Source organism: Nylanderia fulva, unplaced genomic scaffold (genome assembly GCF_048542155.1).
Source record: "Nylanderia fulva isolate GAGA-0341 unplaced genomic scaffold, ASM4854215v1 Scaffold41, whole genome shotgun sequence".
Taxonomy (NCBI): Eukaryota; Metazoa; Arthropoda; class Insecta; order Hymenoptera; family Formicidae; genus Nylanderia; species Nylanderia fulva.
The window spans coordinates 1,647,297-1,670,753 of record NW_028190488.1 but is presented as its reverse complement, the minus strand read 5'-3'; the positions used below and the strand labels follow the sequence as shown (position 1 = coordinate 1,670,753).

The 23,457-nt window shown below is 38.1% G+C and overlaps 1 protein-coding gene across 8 annotated transcripts in view; it reads right to left on the bottom strand.

Annotated features, from left to right (window-relative positions):
• Nucleotides 1–1,564: 1,564 nt before the first annotated feature.
• Mdr49 (Multi drug resistance 49) overlaps nt 1,565–23,457 on the bottom strand; it is a 58,337-nt gene continuing 36,444 nt past the window's right edge. For 5 of the 8 annotated variants that reach the window (XM_085486275.1, XM_085486276.1, XM_085486277.1 and 2 more), the window contains 14 exons: nt 21,919–22,055; nt 19,826–19,895; nt 19,160–19,244; nt 18,047–18,240; nt 17,734–17,982; nt 16,143–16,556; nt 15,137–15,560; nt 13,651–13,854; nt 11,396–11,747; nt 11,090–11,314; nt 9,896–10,845; nt 8,209–8,610; nt 7,783–7,929; nt 1,565–5,051 (listed from right to left, as the gene is read on the bottom strand). In XM_085486275.1, the coding sequence (XP_085342401.1) occupies nt 4,848–5,051; nt 7,783–7,929; nt 8,209–8,610; nt 9,896–10,845; nt 11,090–11,314; nt 11,396–11,747; nt 13,651–13,854; nt 15,137–15,560; nt 16,143–16,556; nt 17,734–17,982; nt 18,047–18,240; nt 19,160–19,244; nt 19,826–19,895; nt 21,919–22,033 (4,035 nt within the window). In that variant the 5' untranslated portion in view covers nt 22,034–22,055 and the 3' untranslated portion in view covers nt 1,565–4,847. The remainder of the gene's footprint in view (nt 5,052–7,782; nt 7,930–8,208; nt 8,611–9,895; nt 10,846–11,089; nt 11,315–11,395; nt 11,748–13,650; nt 13,855–15,136; nt 15,561–16,142; nt 16,557–17,733; nt 17,983–18,046; nt 18,241–19,159; nt 19,245–19,825; nt 19,896–21,918; nt 22,056–23,457) is intronic. The other 3 variants (XM_085486279.1, XM_085486280.1, XM_085486278.1) reach the window with 1 other exon arrangement.

Sequence of the window (23,457 nt, the reverse complement as noted above, 5' to 3'; positions counted from 1 at the left end):
TTAAAATTAGATGCAAGATTTTATAAATGCAAATCTAAATATTATAACTAAAGAATAAAGTAGGAAAATATCCTAATATTCTGTATTGAAATTTTCATGATTAAATTGGACGAATTATTATTCCAAAGTTACTATATTAAATTTTAAATGTCAAAGAAAATCAGAGAATAGCAATTAATAGTTTAATCTTAGTCATAATGCAATATTATTTATCTCTTTGTGATATAAAATTTCCACGCACAGCAGATTGATCAGCCGTAGCAATTTAGTAATTAATATGTCGTTATTAATTAAATTGTATTGCTAACCAATGTATGTGTGTTAACGCACATTCAGTCCAAAATAAAATGAACCGTTATTTGATATACTTTGTAAATAAATTTTAATTTGCTTCATATCAATTTAACTTTGGATCAACGTGAAATAAAATAAACCGAATGTGTGATCACGAACATCATTGTTGGGATTTATTTCCCTACGGCATTTGCAACATCAGCTAAAGTTTACTTAAAACTCCATCGTCCATTGCAGTCACCACAGAGTCCCGTAACTTTGCAAATTTACCCTAGCTTTGAGAAGAACTCTCTCCTTATCTCTCCTTCTTTCCTACACCTCGAGTCGAACCGTCGTCCGTCGAACTTGATATTCACTTCTTGTCCCTTCGCCAGCTACCTTTGCCTATTCTTCCCGATTCTTTAAACCCTCCTGTAGCTTCCTTCAATTCTTTGACAGAAGTGATAACGTAGGTATCGTCTATTTTTTCTCATTTGCGTGCAAGAGATTACAAACTTTTGTATGACAGGCGAATTTTATAGAGGGTGCCGTTGAAATATAAAATGTTGAATTTCGAACCCTAAGGGGAATGGTAATCGATGGGATACGATAATTGAATTTCTGATAAATTTTATCTCGAAGTGTTACTGATGTTCGAAGTGTAATATGATGGAGGGAAGTAGAGAAGGGAAGAGAATTCTCATTAATCGGTAATTTGCCCCATTCATATTCTTCCCTCTTTTTCATAGATAACAATCATGATATAAATAAAATTGTGATAAAAATAAGTTTAGTAATATAAGCATTCTTATGACGAGACGGAAGAGTGATAGACGACGAGATAAAGATATTTCTTCCTTGTCACGTAATATATTTTTTGCGCCAAGTATGTACTGCGATATAAAAAGTTATGACTGCCTCTCGAAGTAAAAACGTTATATATTTAAGATCGATTTAGCTGATAATTTATCTTATCGTAAGGAATTATTATTTGTCAAAGAAAAGCATTTTAATTTTGTTAAAGTTTTTAAATGTTTTTGTTAGATTTTCCAAGAAGATTTTAGATAGAATAGATATTTTTCCATCTTATTTTTTCTGTTGATTTCGTGTTCATCGCGAAATGATAAAGGATGAGCCATGTCCATTCTTTACAAACGTCATTTTTATCTTATTAATTAATATTTTTTCGAACAATAATGCTGGAGCAAAATATTAGAGAAAGAAAAAAACGTCAGTAAATATAATAGAAGAAAGGAACTAATGTAATTATAGATTGCGCTTTTTTCCGCCCTTCTTGTTTTATCATACTTTATTATTATTATGTTACAATTATATTTCTCTTTTTACAAAACTGTAATATTTCATCCTCCACATCTAATATCATGTTGTAAGTACACAGTTTGCATACAGATCTGATCGCTAATTGATCGTTTGTGTGAATTACGCTATTTTTTTAATTCTTTCATAGAATCCAAACGAGAGTTTATCTTCGTTCTATGTAAATTAGTACAAGATCTTTATCCTTAAGTTCTGTTCTTAAGTGATCGCAATGATAAATATAAATAACGACAATTGAACAAAAAACAATTACAAGATATATCTTCTTTCCCGATTTTAACTATTTTTTTGGTGAACGAGAGTTACATTAGTAATTATTTTTTTAAACATAATTAATTTTTTATTTATAATTTTAAATAATTATTTTATCTATATTGATTTAAAGCGAATTTAATTATTTAGGTTGGTTTTCTATTTTAATATAAAATGTTTTTTTTTATAAATATATGCCAAAAGAATAGTTAAATTCGCTTTAAATCGATATAGATTTTTCTATGGAAATTCTCTCGAAAGACATTAATAAAATTAATTAATGTTCAATCTCTATAATTAACAATTATCGTTTCAATGATTTGTATCTCGGCTGCTCGATTAGTACAAAACGATCCCTTTTTTACATTCAACCGCGACTGTGTTTGCGCAGTATTATCTCTCGGTAAATGAATCGCGACGACGTCTTACACACGACACAGTTCCCTTAAGCCGAGAGCGCAAATTCTGAAAAATCGACCTTTTTTACACGCAGTCCCTTCGCCGTCGAATGTATTATATCATCGCTAAATCCGATAAGCCTCCGCGTGTCGGCGAATCTCATTATTTTTTTAAGGAATGAAGGCACGAAATATATGTATATATCGATAGAATATAATCGCGAAGTGTAATTTATGAGAAATTCGAGAATGGCGAGTTGTAATTTCCAAAAGTGCATTCGAAAAATCAATTACCGCTCGATTGCGAGAATCGCTGATTGTTTCGCGATTATCGACTTTCGTTTCGCGCAGAGGAAAGTCGTTTCGTTGTACAAAGGAAGCCAGAATTCTTATTAGACTTCAAATCGTCTTTCTCTCGTAAATATACAATTGCCTATTTTATTTTATTTATTCCCCGTTCTATACACATAACTGTTATTGCGGTAATAAATTTTGGTTTATTCATACACGAGCATTACTTTACATAATTTTCCTTGATCGAATTCAGCACATGCTCGCAGATACGTATATTTGCCTTTTCTCCGGCGAAGGAGAGTTTTTCTCCTTGGACGTAAATAAATGTGCCAAATACGTAAGTATCCTTTTTTTTCATCGTTGCCGCTGTTTCATATCGTCCTTGTTATACCTTCTCCGTCACGTGACGGCGGTAAATTAACATCTAATTATTAAGGCACCGGTGAATAGAAGCCGACGACGATTTATTACGTCCTCGTGGTACACGAAATTTTGCCTCGCGGGTGAATTCGTTAGATTTTACGAGTATATATATATATCCGAATGAGAGGAAGAAATTTCTCTCTCTTTCTCTCTCTTCGCGCGAAGGGATGGAGATGAACATTTGAATTTTTCAGATAAAAGAGAAAAAATGAAGAAACGCGTGAGAAGGTCTCGCGCGAATTACAGACTATTCCGGGAGAGATACTTATCTATTTTTCATATTATATTGTTAGAGCGCCACCGGCACTGTCAAAATTACGACGAAATTACGAGGAAATACTTTAGCTTCGAACACCTGTCACCATTTGTACGCCTTGTTACACGAATTACGTACCGCAAACCAATCGATTTGACGTTACTCCATCTATCTAATCTTAGTAGGATGCGGGGGACGTAGATCAATAACATTAATTACGTCAATTGCCTATTGATACTGCCCCGTACTGACTTTCAATAACATAGCTCAGGCTGTCGTAGCGAATTAAATGATGAAACTATTGAATTCTTTAATATAAAAATAACAGTATCGAAAGGACTTTTTTTGCTCACCCGATTGAATCTTCTTTTTTATCCGGGAAAAGGATAGTTAAATTTTCCGGCACTCATCGCGAAGCATGAAGATCGTAAAAGCTTCGTATAGTGTACGTGTGTATATGCACGTGTGCGTATGCGCGAGAAATATTATCACCTGAGAAAGCGCTACGGAGAAAAGTCGACGCATACGAATGACGTGGCGAGGCGCAGAAATGGTAAAGTTTATTACGTCGCCTGCCATTACGGATAATGTCTCGTTTCGCCACGTCTAAAAAGATGTATCCTTACGTAGATTACGCAAAGTACGATGTTTAACGAAGTGACACGAACCGGGAGAAGCAATACGCAACCTCGATAAAGAAGCACTTTAGTCTATTCGGCCGCAAATATTTTGTACAAAATTAGGGAAGAAGAAGCGATAAGTACGAGTAAAAATGATAGATATAGAGATGCGATCAACATCCAAAGCGAAAATTTTGGATCCATGTCCAGGATATAAATCATGAAAAAATTTAGTAAAATTTACAAATACAAATTTCACGTTTACATATACACTGAAAAAAATTAATTGACTTTGAATAAGTATTTATTTCAATACTGTCAAATAAATCACTTATTCGAAACTAATAATATTGATTTGATGTGAAAAATATTTATTTGATATAAGAAAATCCTTTTTCAAACTGATAAATATTTATTTGTTTCAAATAAATGATTTATTAGACAGTATTGAAATAAATATTTTTTTATTTAATAATTTTTTTTTTTAAATAAAAGAAATTTCAATATTACTATCGTAAAATCTACTTCTCTTCATGCTCTCGTTTAATCTGTAAATGAATCCAATAGAGGATGAATGGGGAAACTGTCGTGACAGATACAGGATTATTCAATATCCCCGTGTCACTAGTTAGAGAGAAATCGATTTGAGAGACGCAAAGAACGGTAAAATTCCGAGTGGAGTCTCTCCGTCAAAAGTAAATCGATACTCGATTCGCGTGACTTCGCCACAACAAGGACGGAGCAGCGATAGAGATTCGAGTAAAATCTGCTTCGTCTGACGCGACCGTTTTTTCGAAATGCCTGGCCATCGCTAGTGATACACCTCAGCGATTCTTCCGACGATAGTCCGGCTGTGCCATTCCCGGCAAGTCTCGCGCTTTCTTCCGCGGATTTCCCAATTGAATTACCTCTCGTCTCTCCGAATGGAGCACCATCAACCTGTCGATGTGACCGCGTCGATGGGAGGAAAAAGCGGTAATCTGAGCCCTCCGTTTACTGTACGGAAGCTTCCTGAACAGCGTGCAAGTGAGCGTAGAGGCCATCAGCTGACATCAGGTCGTCGTGGGTGCCCATCTCGGCGACGGTGCCTCGGTCAAGCACGCAGATCACGTCGGCGTTTCTTATGGTGGCCAGACGGTGGGCGATGGTGATGCACGTCCTGCCCTGCATGGCTTTGTCCAGAGCCGCTTGCACGACCTGCGTGTAGAAAATGACGGATAAATGCGATGGCGCGCGTTTCTCTCGTTCTCGGGGACGGGATCGTAAGCGCGCGACGACGGAAATGAAAACGTTAAACGACTGTCATTAAGTTGGCTATTACGTCTTCGCTTTATACATCTTAATCATCGAAGACCAAGTTTTTTTATACGCCCGTTATGCGTTGCGAGGAATATTACAACCGGGGCACGAGTTGTCGCGCTCGCGTAAAATTGTTTGAGTAACTGCTACTTAAAATTTTGTATGTTTTTTTTAGTACAAACTTTTTTACGCGTGTATATTGGCATTTTTTTCAGAGATATACTCTGCGATGTGTTTCGAGGGATTAATTAAAATTCTTTTTTCCGATTTTTTTTTTCTACATATCTATAATTTACATTTGATTGGCGAAACATGATTAACTATTTATGCTGTTTTGAAAACAGCGTAATATAAATATTAACTAAACGTACTACGTCATACATATATGTATGACGCCGATTCGTTATACGAAGCGGAACGTCGCGCGGTAGTGAAAGAGTTAAAAACAATTAACATTAATAACACAGCGTCGTGCGTGTATGGCTCTTGTGTTTCCGGGAGAGTAATATAAATTATTTCTCTCGGTACACTTTGCAAAATTAATTTTGTAAAACGTGGAACAATTAATACAGAGCCGCTGGTGTTAATGCGAAACGTAGTTGAAATCGGGGATGGAGCTAATCGAACATATAAACACTTTTCCGTTTTACGGATCGGCGATGCACGAAAGGAGGGATGATGGCGCACACGTGTATTACGTTTCCGAGAGGGCGAGTCCGGAGGGTCGCGAAACAATGTTGCTGTGAAATTCATTTTGTCGCGACGAGCCGTTTCCCGACCGGAGGAGCGTAACAACTGCTTGCTCGTAAAACCGGGAATTTCCGATTGTTAGCGCCGATAATATCGTCAATGGCGTTGCAGCCGGTAATTTCAACAGAGGTGAGAGAAAATATAAAAAAAAAAAATATATATTTTGCCCCGGAGATTTTCTCGTCGGATTATCGCAGTCTTTCTCTTTTACAGAATCGGGAATAAGAAGATACGATTGTGCTATTATGCGCAATTTGCACGCGAATATTGTTAGTTTTTTTTTTTCACCGAAAAAAGTATTAATTTTAAATATATAAAATGAATTAAATATATTTTATTTTTAATATAATAATCATAATTATATATATTTATCAAAGCGCATTTATAGCTACGTATACGCATAGTTCGTATTGTTTCGTCGCATATTATTAATTATTTGATTTGCTCTTCCGCCGATATTTTTTATCAAGATCCATCAGTTATCATTAATATTCATCGCGCGATAGTTTAGATCACCGCGAAATCGTTCGCGGTCCGCATAGCCGATAGTCAAGCGCACATCCGATACCGTAAATACTCAGATATTTATTATCCAACACCGCCGACTATCTCGCGCATTATTGCTTATCGGAAATAGTTTTGTTTGCAACATAGTTTCGAGATATTTACGGGGTGTATTTCAATAGTTTGTTCTTCTCTGTCAAAAATACGAAGCGAATCATTTCGATTAGGCACGAAATAGGAAGATTAATCGAACAAACTTACTCGTTGTTTTCGCATTTTTTTTACCTTGTCACTAATTTTAATAATACTTTTCTTCGGATCTTAGGACTAATATTTATGGCCGCGTTGAGGAAACTTACGAAGAAAATTCAGACTTTTCTCTTTGCGATAAAAAAAGACTGTTTCATTTGTACTTTCCACATCGTGGCTCTCTTTTTCCTCCTCTTCCATCCAAAGCGCGAATATACATTCGCTTGATATAAAGTAAAGAAAAGTGCAGCTAAAACAAACGGACCTAAGAACTCGTTGCTGACTCGTTGCTCCACAGAACTTAGAAGCAACCGCAATAAAAGGAGGAATAAGTTCGTCCGCGCGTACGAGCATATCTTCCCTTGCTTTCGTCAATTAGAGCAGGCGTAAACTCGCGCGGCAAAAATGCAACAGACTTTCTTAACGACTATACAGCAACGACATTATAAAGCGTACCGAGATTTCGCCGGCGGAATTCGCGAGAAAAATTCGCGGGATGGTGCCCGTGGGAATCTCGCCTTCGCTTTCTACGGTCGTTAACTTGATTAACCGTCACTGCTCTGATACTCTCGCGAGAACGATAACGTTCTCTACGTGTCCTGCGGAAGATTTTCAATCGAATCCAATAAATCGTGTCTTGGTCTCCACTAGCGGGCCGAAATTTATATATATATGATATTAAAAAAATAAATATATACACATATAAAAAATAAAAATATAATTATATATGTATAATAAAAAAATATATATATATATATAAAATAGGTATACATATAATATAGGCATATATACACTATTAATATTGATAGGATGCATACGCTATGTGAGAGACGAAGACGAAGATCATTTTACATCGTGAATCTCGCATGAAGCTTTATTTGATTAATATAAATAACTTTTTGCAAATATACTCGCAACAATCCACCAGTACATTTATTTGAATAATGAGTATCTACATTGTTTTTTTACGATATATTTCTGAGAGCGGACAATTGTAATCCGAGGCTTACTTAATACTTGATACTTGCTTAATACTTCATATCGAGGAGGAAAAAAGAGCGAAAAATTGTCTGCAAAATTATTCACGAGTTATTTTCTTCAGGAGAATATTGTGGTTGCTTCTTACCTGCTCACTTTGAGTATCGAGGGCTGAAGTTGCTTCATCTAATAACAAAACTCGTGGATTCCTCAGTAGCGCTCGTGCGATTGCTATTCTTTGTTTCTGCCCGCCACTAAGTTGAGTGCCTTTCGTTCCCAATCTTGTGTCATAACCCTGAACAAGTCAAGAGAATAGATTTTTATATACAAAAAATATTCCACAATTTCTTTCAATTATTTGCGATTTTTGGTTAATTATATTTCTAATCTATATATTGATTTTATGTAATTTTAATATATTAAATTTAATATTCGTGTCGTACATCTCATTACATGTAAAAAATACCATATAAATATTTAAATATGAAAAACTAAGAAATTAAATTTTTTATGATTTCTTGTATTGAAATTTATTCTTTTATTGCGCGACAAATATAAAAATGATATGACTAACCAAGGGTAGCGAAGTCACGAAGCTGTGGATGTTGGACATTTTGGCGGCCTCGATGATCTCATCCATAGTCGCCTGTCGACTGTTGTCGCCATAGGCAATATTCTCAGCTATCGTTCTATCGAAGAGCACCGGTTCTTGTCCCACGACACCTAGTTGCGACCTGAGCGTGGTCAGCGAGACCGACGCGATGTCTCGTCGGTCCAACGTCACGGTTCCAGCGAGCGGATCGTAGAGACGCTGTAGCAACTGAATACAAGTGGACTTTCCGCAACCACTCTGACCCACGAGAGCCACCATTTGACCGGACTTTACAATTAAATTCAGCCCTTTGAGCACCGACATCTCTGGCCGCGTCGGATAGTGAAAGTCGACTTTCGAGAATTGAATGAAACCGTCCGCTTTCTGCAAAGCAAAAAATTAAGCGATCCGTTATTATTAATTACCCGAGGAAAGGTTTCACGCGTTTAATCTCGTACGTTTATTCCCTGCTGATTTCTTTGATGTTTCTAAATTTTATATATATGAAAAATACGAGAAATAGAGAAAAATTAGAGAAGTTTTTTAATTCTTTGTTGATGCAATTGGAGAAGATTGATTTAATCGCGCGATTAAGTGACTCATTACTTGGAGACATTTATAACGAGTTACACTTCATTCAAGTATTTTTGGATACGATGTTGATTTGACAGAATCAATCAGAGTTCTACATTAATTAACGACATTGCTTGAGGCGAGCTATCAGACAGCCGTAAATTTCTAATAGATGTTACATCATTTACACAAGCATTTCAATTTCCGCGAGTGTAAGCATACATGTTGCACTGTAAACGAAATAGAAAATTACAGTTCGAACTTTAAACTTGTATCCGCAATCAGCGGTGTCTACAAGAGATTGCGCTAATCATTCGATTAATTTATGCACGTTTTAAGGATTATTAAAACTGTTTAGTTTGAGTAAAAATCTTACAAATTTTATAAAATTTGGAAGGATAAAAGAGATTAAGACTATAACAACCGTTTATGTAAATATAAAGTAAAACAAGCTGGGTACAATATTATTCTTTGGTATTACATTTTACGATATAGAAAGAACATTCTTTTCCACACATAATATATTCAGAGATTTCTTCGCTTTTAATTTAATCGAATTAATTTAATATATGGTAATGAATGAAAAGAATCATCTTGGATGTCACATAACTTTTCGTGCATTAACGTAAATCTCGAAAACTAATGATTTTACGATTTTATGATTTTGTAACAAATTTCAATGCCGTGTTCAATGTCGCGCAAGTTTTAATTAACATCGTAAGAAACTAATTAAAGTTAAAACTAATTCTCTAAACTCTAAACTAAATCTCTGCTTCATCGCGACTTTGCATTCTTTAGCGAATTTTCTATTTGTCTTTGTCGAGAATTAATTAGACGTCCCATATTTCGCTTAGTATCATTATTAATCGATATTAAACATTTTAGCGGTTCAACGAGCCGACCGCAATTTGAATTTGCAATTGCATTGCAAATATTATTTGTTTAATGGTCAGCGTTAAATACGTACACACGCGCAATGAAGTGAAAGTGCGCGATTTCCGAAATGCTGTGCTACATTCGCGGTTTACGCGCGCATATATACATATCACGAGAGAATTTACATTCGCCAAATATAATATCGAGGATGAGGTCTCACCCAGTCCAGATTCTTCCCCTCCGATCCCGGTGGCGAGCTGATTTCCGGCACTCTGTCGAGCAGCCGAAAGATCCTGCCGGCCGAGATTTTCGCCGTGTTGAAGTTGGGCGCGAACGCGAGCGCCTGACCGAGCATCCAGGAGCCGAAGATCAACGCTTCCGACACCTTGATGACATTCTCGTAACTCAGTCCCTCCCGGGCCACCAGATAGCCGCCGTAATAAAGACTGATGGCGTAGCCGAAGAAGGGCGCGGTCTGTCCGCACGAGAACACGACGCCCCTCAATCTATTCCTGATCCTGGTCGCCTTGGCGACGTGGTCCAGTTCCACGCAGTACCTGTCGAAGAAGCGCTCCTCCTTGTTGAGGCTGGCGACCGTGCGGATGTTGCTGATGGCTTCCACGGCGATTCGCGTGGCCGCCTCCATCTTCTTCTTTTCCTGCATTCCCTGGCCGCCCATTACTCTCGCTTCGAAGAAGACCGCGCCGAGAACCAGGGGAATCGACACCACCGAGACCAGGGTCATCTTCCACGTGTAGTACATGGACAGTCCGATTCCGATGACGAGGGTCGAGAAGGCCTGCAACGTGGCGCCGACGCGGGTTCCAGTCGCACCCTGAACGGCGCCCGCGTCCGATGACAGTCTCGCGCAAAGCGCACCGACGCTGTTCGCGTCCTCGTCGTACCAGCCCATGTCTTGCTTGACCATCGCGGTGAACGCCATCCTCCTTATTCGCGTCGTCATCCGCACCCCGGCCACGCCGAACGTGTACATCTGCAGAAAGGTGCAGATACCCGTTAGTATACCGACGATGATGAATAATATCGAGAAATTGATGGTCCTTCTGGTGATGTCGTCGGGATCTTGGAGACTCAGCACGTAATATACTTCACCGAATAGCACAGCAAAGGCCGGAAACGACGCGCCTACCGTCGCCGCCGCGAGACATCCTGCGAAAAGAAATGCGAATTATTTTGTGAATAATAACGTGATCGAATTGCTATATGGGAGGGAAACGATTTGATGAAGAGAAGAAAGAAGTCTTCTTATTTTTCTTCTTTATTAGATGAAAAATATTTTTGATTACTCGCTATATTTGCTTTGTATATTTTCTCTCAAAGGACTGATAAAGCGTTTAGTCATCAATAAAAGTTTATTAACTACTACTAACTATTCTCGTTAGCTAGAAATTACCAATTAGATTATATAACCATTCCGGCTTGTTAAGCGCAAATATCCTCGTTAAGGGCGCGTCATAAGGTTTCTCCTGCTCTTCGAATTCCTCCTGCGAGGATTCGGATCTCGCGAGAGATAAACGATGAGAATGCAAGGACATGGTCGAAAACTGCTTATTCAGCTGCGGCTTCATTTTCATCTTCGGGCTTGTTATCACTTTAGCGGCAGCTTTCGTGGCTTTATCTAATCGAATAACCAAACAATAAATAATTTTCCTAATAATATCGATACTGCGCGCGTATGCAATTATCATACAAATCATACCCTGAGCCCGAACATTCGCGTGAGTGGAGTGCAATCCGTAATAATGTTCCTTGAGCGCCATTAATTCTTCGTGGGTACCCTGCTCGACGAGCACTCCGTTCTTAATAAACACGATCCTATCGACATTCGTGATCGTGGAGAGTCTGTGGCTGACTATAATCGTCGTTCTTCCCTTTGCAGCAGCGTCGAGAGCCCTTTGCACGGTCGCCTCGCTGTGAACATCCAAAGCGGACGTTGCCTCGTCCAGTATAAGGATCGCCGGATTTCTCACTAACGCACGCGCGATAGCGATTCTTTGCTTTTGTCCGCCCGATAGTTGAGAGCCTCTCTCGCCCACTGGACTATCGTATCCCTAAATCGAGATCGGCGGCATTATTATTGGGATTCTCTCATGCGCGAGGATCGAGTCGATTTTATTAGAGGAACACATCTTATACGAAAAGAACGAGGGTGTCTCTGAAATTTTGCGGAGAAAATTCTAGCCTTCTTGAAATTTAAATTTCGCATCGAGAAAAAACTCTTAACTAAGAAAATAATTCATTCTTTAAATTCTTCGGTATTGCGTGTAATAGATTTTCCGCTCTTCAATTTTAATTAAAAAGTTTAACAACTATAATTAATGGAAAATGCAATGAAATCTTTTGGACATTTTTTTGTTGGTATGTATATCATCTTTATTTAAACCCACAAAAGTGAATTATCTCGTTCGCGGATTTGTAGGTACGAGGCAATATCGATCGTGGTATCGGGCTGTCAATTGCTCGAGGGTAGTTTTCGAGCGATTTGCGGTTTGAAATAATGGTTATTTAATCAAAGGTGAAACAGCGTGTCACATCTGCGGTGTATATGGAACGCGCGGTTTAATAATTTTGCAAACTGCGACACATTTGTTGATAATAGCATTCTTCTCTATATATAGCCTCGCGTAAGATTCGAAAAAATAGCTCGAAAAATGTCTCATTAACAGGAAGAAGCCTGCTCTACCAAATCCATTTACATATCTGATGCAATTTAACGAAAATAATTCAGACATTAATAATTAATATACATATAAAAGGCAATAAGAGCTAATTAAGTTCTGTTATTAATATTTATTTGTGGAAAAAAATTTTTAACATAAAATATTAGACAAAAAAGTTCGAACGTTTCGGTTGCCTTTTTCAACCTTCTTCAGCGCATCATTTAAAATTAAAGATTAATAGAAATTAACAATAAATTATTCATAACTGTCAATATACTAAAACTATAATTTTTCTAATGTTAAAAATATTTTTCCACAAATAAATATTAATAACAGAACTTAATTAGCTCTTATTGCCTTTTATATGTATATTAATTTTTAAAGAGCTGTTACCAATTATATTATTAATATAGATATTATCGCGGCGACACGTGGCCACGCCGATCAGTTATATTATAACCAGCAATGTGTGATAAACTTACTCATCCCACTCATTTTGCAAGCGTGTATGCAGAAGGTGCACGGTTAAATCGTAATCGCGCGCGTGTAGATGTAAAGCTCTAAATGCAAACGCGGCAACGATCGAACGGAACCGTCGCGAGTATCGAATTCACCCACCGATAATCCGCTAATAAACGCCTAATCGTTGACATAGGCGTAATCTCGGATAATGTTATTTGCCCCCGTGCTGCACGGTTCAACACGCGTGTTTTATCGCCTGTTTGCGCGCGTACCGCGCGAACTGCCAGGCACACCTGAGACTATTGTTAACACATTGCGAAATGCGCGCGCGGTCAGGAAATTATTCTCGTAACTGGGAAATCATTTCGCGTCGGTCGTTATTTATCGTTCTATCCCGTTTTTACATATTTAACTGCGCTCGGCAAATCGTTGAAACTCGCGCGCGCGTCTGCGAAAAAGTTTTATCGAATTTGAATAAAATCGCGTAGTTTTACGATCATCCTCATTTTTGTAAATTATTAAAATTCTATAAGTAAGGTATTTAACTATGACTTTGGAAATAATAACCATTCCTTCTCTATACTTTCAAGTAGAAGAAGTTGAAAGATAAATGCAACACACATCGAGAAAGAAAGCTTTTTTAATGGAAGTCTCAAACTCGAATGGACAATATCTTGGCCGGGTATTTTCAATCGGATGACGTGTTGATTCTGTTCTGAACTTTTCGTTGAAACTGGCTGAATCAATCGAACTCGGGACTAAAGGAAACTATAATTCCGGGCGGGCAAAGGGCGCAGTTGGAATACGAGAAAAGGACGACGGCGCTTCTAACCTCCGGCAGTTTGCTGATGAAGTCGTGAGCGTTCGCTTCCTTCGCGGCTTTGATCATCTCCTCTTCGGTAATGCTGTCATTTCCGTATCGGATATTCTCCCGTATCGTCGTATCAAAGAGCACCGGCTCCTGACCGACCACGCCGATGTGCGAGCGCAACCATTGAACGTTCAACGTAGACACGTCGACCCCATCTAGAAGCACCTGCGAAGAAAAATACGGAAACTCTTAGGAATTGTCTCTCGCACATGTACAATATAGACACACACGCACACAGACGCACCGAAATCGAGAATCGATAGTCGAGCGACGATATATAAAAGGAGCCCGTGTTTATATTAAAACAGACCTCCCTCTTAATTACCATAATTTCGAAGAGTAATTCCTTATAATTAAAGTGTACCTCTTTCCTTTAGTTAATTAATATTGTTGCTTTATATACGTGTCAGATCTCGCAATGATATAAAAGTACAAGAGTAAAAAATAAATTCAAGACATGTGTAATATACAGAAATGTAAATAGGGAAAAATGAAAAAAAAATTTTAAAAGAGTCAGATAAAATGTTTATATTACGAAAATGTAAAAGCTAGAAGAATAGTTATTGTTGTCGTATTTTTGTGTATGCATGAAGGAATTTGATATCGAGTTACAGAAAAATGTATTGTATTTTGCGCGGCATTTTAATATTAAACATAACTAAAAGACTTTTCTCTGTATGAGTTTATATTGAACACGCGCGAGAGCGTGAGACAGATTCATCGAATAGAGCGTGTAAAAAATGTTTATTACATTGAATATACAGCGTGTTCGCATTCGGATGTTTATTTTGTATCCGCAACTACTTTGCCGTCATAAAAATCGCGCTCGCGTTAACAATAAAATGGCTACGACATCCGTTCACCGCACAACGCGCTCGATTCTATATTCGAGCGGCAATAATTTTGCGATATCCGATTCCTTTTTCGCGCCAATGTGGCGATTTTTCATCGTGAAAATTTTATGCCCCGTTGTGAAAATATAAACAGGATAAGTGAACTGATACCGAGATAAAAACGATGTTCGAAGATTCCACGTCGATATAATGGAAAATTATAATACGAGGTCGCGACTGTTGTAAAACAATTATTCTCTCCATCACAAATAAATTATCGCGATGTCTCGTCATTTATTTCTAGACGTCACTGTAATTTCGCGAGAAGTAGAAATATCCCCAGAACATTTACGACGCTATATACAGTTATTAACTTTGCTTCCTACGTAAAAAACGCACATCGTATCTCACAAAAGTGTGTCGCTGTGTGCCCATCGTCCTCAGAAAAGTTGGTAAACCAGTTTAAAGTAAATCTTCTCGAAATAAAGAGGAGAAGAAAATACGATATCGAAAAAATGCTGAGGTCTCTTAAAATCTGTCAAGACGAATAAGTCTAAATTTTCTCTTTATCTCGACGAGAGACGAAAATTGATCTAGACGAACTCGCTACCGACCATTCCGCCTTGCGGATCGTAGAGACGCTGAATGAGCTGCAGACAGGTGGATTTTCCGCATCCGGAACCGCCGACGAGCGCCACCGTTTCGCCGCGATTGATCTTCAGGTTCAGGCCTCGCAACACCCAAACGTCCTTCCGCGCCGGATAAAAAAATTCGACGCCCTTGAATTCGATCTCGCCGTTAACGGACTCGAGCCGCGAGCCGCTCTTGCTCAGACTATCGATCGTCGGCACGCGATCGAGAACTTGGAAAATCGCGGCCGCGGATCCTCTCGCGACCGCAAACGCCTCGAGATGCGGCGAGGTCAGGCCCATGTTTTGCGCCCCCGAAAGTACGCCGAAGAACACGATCACCAATACGGCCGGCGTGTATTCCTTCACCTCCTTCGGGCGATCGTCCAGGATTAATTGCACGCCGTACCTGTAGCAGAAAAGAGAGATCCTAGTTTTTGCCCGGACGCGACACGTCCTCTAAAGCTAACACCTTTTTGTCGGACGCTGTGTAAACGGAAGCCGACCGGTGCTCTTGAACTTAAGTGCCCAATTAACCATCTCGTGGTTTTTGTATTTGAAAAAAACAGATTACTCTGTGCTCTCGTATTGTTAAGGAAGATAAATAAAATCAAAATCAAATGTTTACGGTGAGAAATGATAATATTGGAATAATTAACTTTCGCACGTTTTTATTACAACATGAAAACAATATTTTATCACAACAACTTTATTGAACAACAGATTTTCCATCATTACACGCGCACGATATTTGCTGAGTTTATGAAAGTTTAATTTTCAAGAAATAATTACGAAATATAATAATAGCAATAATGAATTTGCATTTCTCATTTATAGTTCATCATATCATTTTATCAAAAAAACACATCACTATATAGAGAACTCAATTATGATACGCAAATTTAAATTTAATTTTTGCAAAACGCGAAGTGAAGAAAACTGTGGGAGAAATAAATATATCCTCCTAGACAGACAGAATAAATCATCTTACCAGAATGCCAGCGCGTAGCTGAGGTATATGATAAGCCACATAACTCCGCCGCCGATTCCGGACCACATGCTCCTCCTAGTGCCAGTTTTTTCCGCGGGCACCAGCTTCTCGGAATATCTCTCCACCTCTTTCTGCTCGCCGTTGAACGCCACGACGGTCCTGATCGCGGCTAGAACTTCCTCGGCGACGCTTCCGGCCTGGCCGTAGGCCGCGAGTTCCAGGGCCGTCAGGGAACTTTGCACCTTGGCGACCACGGCAGTGGCAATTATAATGATTGGCGCGCAGCTCAGCACCACTAGGGTCAATTTCCAACCGTACACGAATGAGATGATGATGGAAGAAATGAATGAGGTCGTCAAGTACATGAAGATGCCGAGCTTCTCCCCGATCCCTTCCTTCATCTTGTCCAAGTCCCTGTCAAGAAGACGGATAATATTGCCGCAATAATTAATTAAGATAAATACTTTGATAGCTTGTGTAATTTCATTTTATCTCTTATTTTTTTTTCTTTTGGTAATTAAGTATTAGGGTTCTCTTTTACTTAATTTATAGTCAGGATCACCAATAATGAGACTCAATTTTTTTTTAATGAGGTTTTTTGAATGAGATTAATTATCAGCGCGCGCCTTTATCGGCATTTTATCTCATATTTTTGCTGTCCATCTGTTACAAGATTAAAAGTCTTCAACGTTGATTGTTACCGATCGATTGATGCAGATAGCCGCAATCGTTAAAAATAGTAAAGGAATTTCCAAGATATGAAATATACTGCCCGACATTTTGCTACATCATGATGATTGTGTTCATCTTCGCAGTTGACGAATAATCGCGCAACGCAATAATCTCTTTTAAGCTCTTATTAATTATCCCTTATCTTTACGACGTAGAAAGACGCGAAGAATTATACCGCAAATTATACCGAGTCCGATTATTCCGATCGATAAAAATGAAAACTTCTTTAAACTAATATCGTCGCGATTCACGCGACTAATAACTTTTAATACGAGTCCCCCGTCCAATTACTATACGATGTAATGCGAGCGAAAGCAGAGAGGCAGTGTGGGAGCAGGCTTTTCGAGTTTCGCAAACGCCCACCTGTTGATGAACACACCGGTTCTCGCCTCCTGAACTTTGCTGTCCGCTTCCCCGACGTTTACATCGACGGTCTCGAAAATCGAAGGTATAACGCTTCCCTTTGAACGCGCACCGGCGCGTGAATATACTGAATATTATCCGCGTTGAAATTATTCCGCGACAGCAATAGCGAGAGAGTGCAAATCATCAAAGTTGTTAATCTCCATGAAATCCTCATTTAAGAGATCGACTTGTATCTTGGAAATATTTGAAATCTCGACCACCAAATTTTCTTCATTTTTTTCTTATAAATATAAACGAGGGATATTAATTTTATTTCTCGTCTCACAAACTTTCACAGACGCTGACGTCGGCGGGAGGCATTAAAATTGCTTATCGCGGCGAATATTCGATCGAGACAAATTTACTCGAAAATTATCTCGTTATCTCGCGCTCGAAATCGAGAACTTCCACCTGCGCGACGCATCTACATAATGATAAGAGGGAGAAAACTCACTCGGTAATCCGGCTGGCGAAGTTGGTCGACGTGTTCGTGTCGTACCATGCCATATCCTGTCTTAGGACGGCTTTCAGAAACATCTTGCGCACCTTCGAGATTTGTCTCGAGGCGGCGATATTGAGTAAGTCGACCATCAATATGCCAAGGACGAATTGAATTGCCGCTAAAGCCGCACAAGAGACGCCGTAAGCGATCGAATCGTCGTACAAAGCGTCCATTTTCTCTTCTCGAGTCGCATTAGCTGGCCTGAAATGACGGGATAAAAAAATTTCCACTTGCTCCGAAATGAGTCTGAATCTATTGGACTTACAAAATTTTTCCACCTCCGAACCATGGCATCATGATGGTCGGCGAGGTCACTTGATTCTCCATATTACGATCCACTAATAGCGTACTGAATTCACCATATTGAATCGTAGCGACTGGCACACATAGCCCTACTAAGGAGCCCATTATTAAGCCTAAGATGGTCAGCGTCAACTCGCCGCAGGTTGCAAATCGAAACTGATAAGTTTCAAACAATTGCATGATTAATTTACATCGCAGATATTATAAGTATTGTACTTTATAAATAGCACAACTATCTTATTTTTGGCTAACTATCTTTATTATTAAAAATTATTAGTATAGAAAGAATATAATATATATTATATTAAGGCGAGAAAAAATGTTCGAAAGTTACACAAACGCTGTTTTCGAGTGATTCAGCAGCGGTGAGTTTGCTCGTACTTGAATGATTCAGCAGCGCAAATTTGCGGCTTCCAAAAGATTTAACTTGCAAAATTAATTTACCTGACTAACAATGTGATTAACGAGAACGAGACCAACTCTATTCTTCTTCAGGAACGATCATAATTAACCGAAAAACGTATTTAAATTTGCAACGTTGTAAAAAGTTTGTTCAAATTCAATTTTTAAATACAAAAGGATCCACAATGAAATGTAAAGTAGAAAATTTTACAAATGTATCTCTCCTGCGATGAGCCGATCAATTGTCGTTTATCAAATAAAAAATATCATTAATCGCCTATTTGACAATCTTTTCACGTTGATGCGATCGAGAAAAAAGTATCACTTAACGATTTCATCAGCGAATCACTCGAGAATGTGTGTTCCTATTTCGTTTAAAGTGCAATTTTACAAAAAAAAGATAAAGCGTGCCAAATTTTTCACGTTTGCTTCACCCATTTTATTAGAATTAATTTTTTGGAAGAGACATTAAAACGTTAAGAAATAAAAATTCGGAAGAGCAACTCTACATTTTCGATGAAAAATCGATAAACAAAAGGAAACATGTATTGAGAAACACTCTGAATATTATTGATTCCTCAAATGTTTTGGCTTTCGCCGCGAGAGCATTTGCGAAATCTATCAGAGAATTTCTCATGCATTATCTCATAAATTATTCGCAGGAAAAACTCACAAGTTTGTAGTAAGGCACTGGTGGCAGCGATAATTTCTGTGAGGCTGACTTATCCTCCTCCTTCGTTTGCGGTGGCACGAATTCCCTGTGAACACAAAATGCAAGATCGATTATTAATCGAGATTCTTGCGATTAAAGTTCGGCTATTCCAAACGGATCAGTTTCCCTGTGTTTTTCGATACAACTCACAGATAACACAAAATTCTCAATCAGAGATGCGACGTAATTATATTAAATTGTCGAAAAAAAAATGCGAAGAGATGCTGTCTTTGAGCGATTTTTTTTGTTTATAGATAAAGTAACAAAATCGAGATTTTGCAAAGACGTGAAAAATTTTTCAACAATTTTACGGTACATCCACAAGATTACCGTACTAGAGGATACTTGACGAAATCGCGGAAAGAAAAGAGGCGTTAGACAAACGACGCGGTTACTTTTACGGAGTGGTAAAAAGAACGAAGTTTCGATACCGAAAGCATTCTCGTAAAAGCATACGTTTGTCTTATACACAAAACTGTCTATGGTCTGTAAAAGTTTTATGCTATAGTCTCCTCTGGCTATATCAAGATATTAATAAGCCGGCGAGAAACGATCCATTATTCAGTCTCTCTCGTATTTATTTCTAATTATATTATATGCCATAATCTGTAACAAGCTCATTCGTACATTGTTTTGCCATTTTCCTCTAGCATATATTCGGCTTCATATTTATCCTTCTCCTTGTCTTGTTGTGTGTCTGAAATGAAATATATAACATACACGTACACCGTACACGTAAAATTCTGGCACTATTAAATGCAAAGCGTGCGCTGAAAATAATCTATCTGTTACCGTTGATTGCATTAAATCTTGAGATAAAACGGTAATAACAAGAGGATTAAAATAAATTTACGAAACGTCTTTACATATTTTATTAGTAATTGCATGTTGTGTACAGTTGGATTAGTATTTTCCACCAAGAAGTGATCAAGCTATTATCACGCATATATTTCGTAATCGCATATGAGATTGTTATCAAATGTGACGATAGACATCATCTTGATATCGGCTTAAGATCATCTAATTCGGGAAATGGCTTGGCTTATAAAAATGCTGCCTTGGTTAGAGGTCGTAAATCGAACAGAGGAACGTCCGTAAATCGCCAATCCGAAAATCTACGAGAATATAGAGAGCTTTTGGGTAACTCGGCAAAGGAGAGAGAGAGAGAGAGAGAGAGAGAGAGAGAGCGCAAAAAATTAACCAGGATCTGCGAGAAGTTTCTACGTCGTCGTCGTCGCAAAGCCCAGGAACCCGAAGAGCAGCCCTGGATGAGAGACTTTGGCAAAAGTCGGCCGGCATCTCTCCGTGGGGGCTCCATTAGCGACGTAATTGCTGTTAGAAACTCCCTCGACAAATCTACGATCGGCGCGGAATATAGGAAGCTTTACCACCTGAAGTAATAACAGTGCCGTAGCATGCCACGCATGCTTCGATAGACACATGCTCGAAGACGATAAGTAATCCGCCTAAATTTTCGCGTAAAATTCATCAAGGATGATCTTACGATTTATCGATTATTTTACTTACGATTTATCGAATATAAAAATGTGAGAAATGACACTTTGTGGAAATAATCATAAGAAAAGAAATATAGCACAATGTCACTTTAGAAATATGATGCATGATTATCGTATATAGTATTTCTTTATGCTTTTTGTTAAGAAAAAATATATATATATATATTCTTTTAAAAAGATTTTACTGGATGATTTTTTCGCAGATTAATAAATGATAAAAATATTCGCGTCAAAATAATACATCGTTTTTTAATTACGATAGTAATTCGAAAATTCCCGTACGGCACTGGTAAGCCCTATACTTTGCAAGACTTGTGTAACCGATCGCCTCTCAGGAAAACTTTCTTAGTCTCGGCTCTCGTGGAAGTAACTAAAACGAATGGCGGTCTTTGCTCGAAATTTCAAGTGAGACATTTAGTACCTCTTAATACATTCTCGTCACAAGTTGTAAGTTAATTGAATAATTCGTTGCCCACTTTTATCGTGTAACTCAAATGAAATCCACTGAAACTTGCGCTCATTATTAATTTATTCGCTGAAAAGTGAAGCTGATAAAATAATTGTCATCAATGCAAACTTCTTCTTCTACGATGTTATTATTCTATAAGATGATTTTCTATTTGTACACTCGTCGAATAAATTTAATAACTCTTTCTTACATATTTCCCTATGTGATCATATAATGGAAAGTATGAATAATTTGAAAATGTTTTTATAATTTATCAAAACAATTCGTTTCTCTCTTATCCAACAACAGTCATTTATTGCCGATTCATATACTCGTAATCTGACGCATGTCTAATATTCCTATCAAAGAATGATCGATTCGCGTTGGTATATTTATATCATTACACGTGATTGTTATAATCAGTTTGCGATTACATATGGTATATACGTGATAATAACTAAATTGTTCTGCACCAATCGATAATCGTTCAAATCAAAGAAAACAAAATTATACATGCGAGAACTCGTGCAAACATTCAAGCAAACACATATAGCATCCACAACAAATTTGCGTCTTAAGCAACTCAAACTAATCGAGTTATTCAAACGTCATCGCGATATGGAATTAGGTAACACTTGGTCACGAATTGTGAATTAATTTAAAAAAACTGCGGTCGAATTACGCGCTGAAAATCTTTCTAGAGAGCTAATTTTCGAACAAGCAAACGCAATCATTCCAACACTATCAATACTCACATCTCGAGAGGATCTTTTCCCGGTGGGGGGAGTGATTTAATTTCAGCGTCTCCATTTGAATATCCAGTGAACCTTCGTGAGGGTTCGCGGACAACGGATATATTCGCTGCGTCATCGTGCATTCTCAATTAAAGACACTGCAATCATAAAAAAGAAGGATAAAAATACACATAATTCTACACAGTGAAAATCCAATTTAATTAAATAATTATATATGTAATTGTATATAATTAAATATAATTTATTTAATTATAAATAATTACATAATTGAATTTTCATGTTCATTTTGTTCAACTTTACTTCATTCATCTCACTTTCAACGCTTTATCTCGCATCATATAGAAAATACGCGAAACAATTCGAAGAGCCAAGGGCAAAAGTCCTCGTCATCGAGATACCGGCCTCGGAAATGAGCAATTCTCTCGAATCGAACGCATGTTTCACGCAGTTAGTCATGTTGCGACGCAAATGGCGCCCGTATTTACTCTCACCATTATCTACTATATCATATGTTTGCGCGTCGAAGTACCCAATTTAAACAATGATTAGACACTGCGGTAGCCGCGTTAATTAATCGATCGGCCGCTACGAGCTACATTAACAGCAACAGCGAGTTCACTCGACATTCTATGTTATTAACGAGATGTCTCGTTCACCTCGTACGCGTTTCTCACGCGTTTCCCGGGAAGAAGGAAACTTTATCGCGACGGATCGACGACTTTTGCGATATGCAAATGCGCTATCGCGTTCCTCGATGTTAAGAGCGATCGGGCGAGGATGAAACGGGATCGGTCAGAAACGACGTTAAAAACTCGCCTGGTCGATGCTTTTAAGAACGCGCGATGAAAAGCGTCGACGAACAAGACTTCGTTAGAGCCAGGGAAAAGAGGTACTGACGAGGGGCGTTTCACGTGGCTCTTTTTCCGATGGATGCTGGATGTGTTTGATTACGAGAAAGAGCGGACAAGTGTACGAGAACGCGATTGCGGAGGCTTCTCTCTAACTGAGTCAATATTCCTATGAAATTATACAAGTTGTTCATCACCCTTTTTTCTCTTTTTTTTTTTTGCATCTTTAAAGATAGACAAATTCAGAGATTGTCTCCGCTCTCGATAGATTACTCTTGTAATTCCGATATTTTTAGTTTGCTTAACTACATGGTAGACTAGAGAGAACTTTGTTGTATCACGTTCAAAATTAGAACAGCATAAGGGCCCCGTGTAATTACTCTTATGCTCTTTGAACGATGTAACTTCCGCTATCGCGTGACTTATCTTCGTCTCCAATTACTTCGCGATAATCTTCTTATCACTTTGTCAAGTTTCGTAAACTAAATCACATTGTATCGAGTCGATAAAATCTCAAGTTTGTTCGTATTAGATATACTCGTTAAAACTTTATTAGTATCGCACATCTTTATTGATCGCGGTCATTTTGATTTCACAATACGAACACGAATGAGAATGATCTAACCGACGTTAAAATCGCAAATGATTTGCTCTCTCGTCTCGTTTCGATATCGAAATGTCAGGGTTGGGA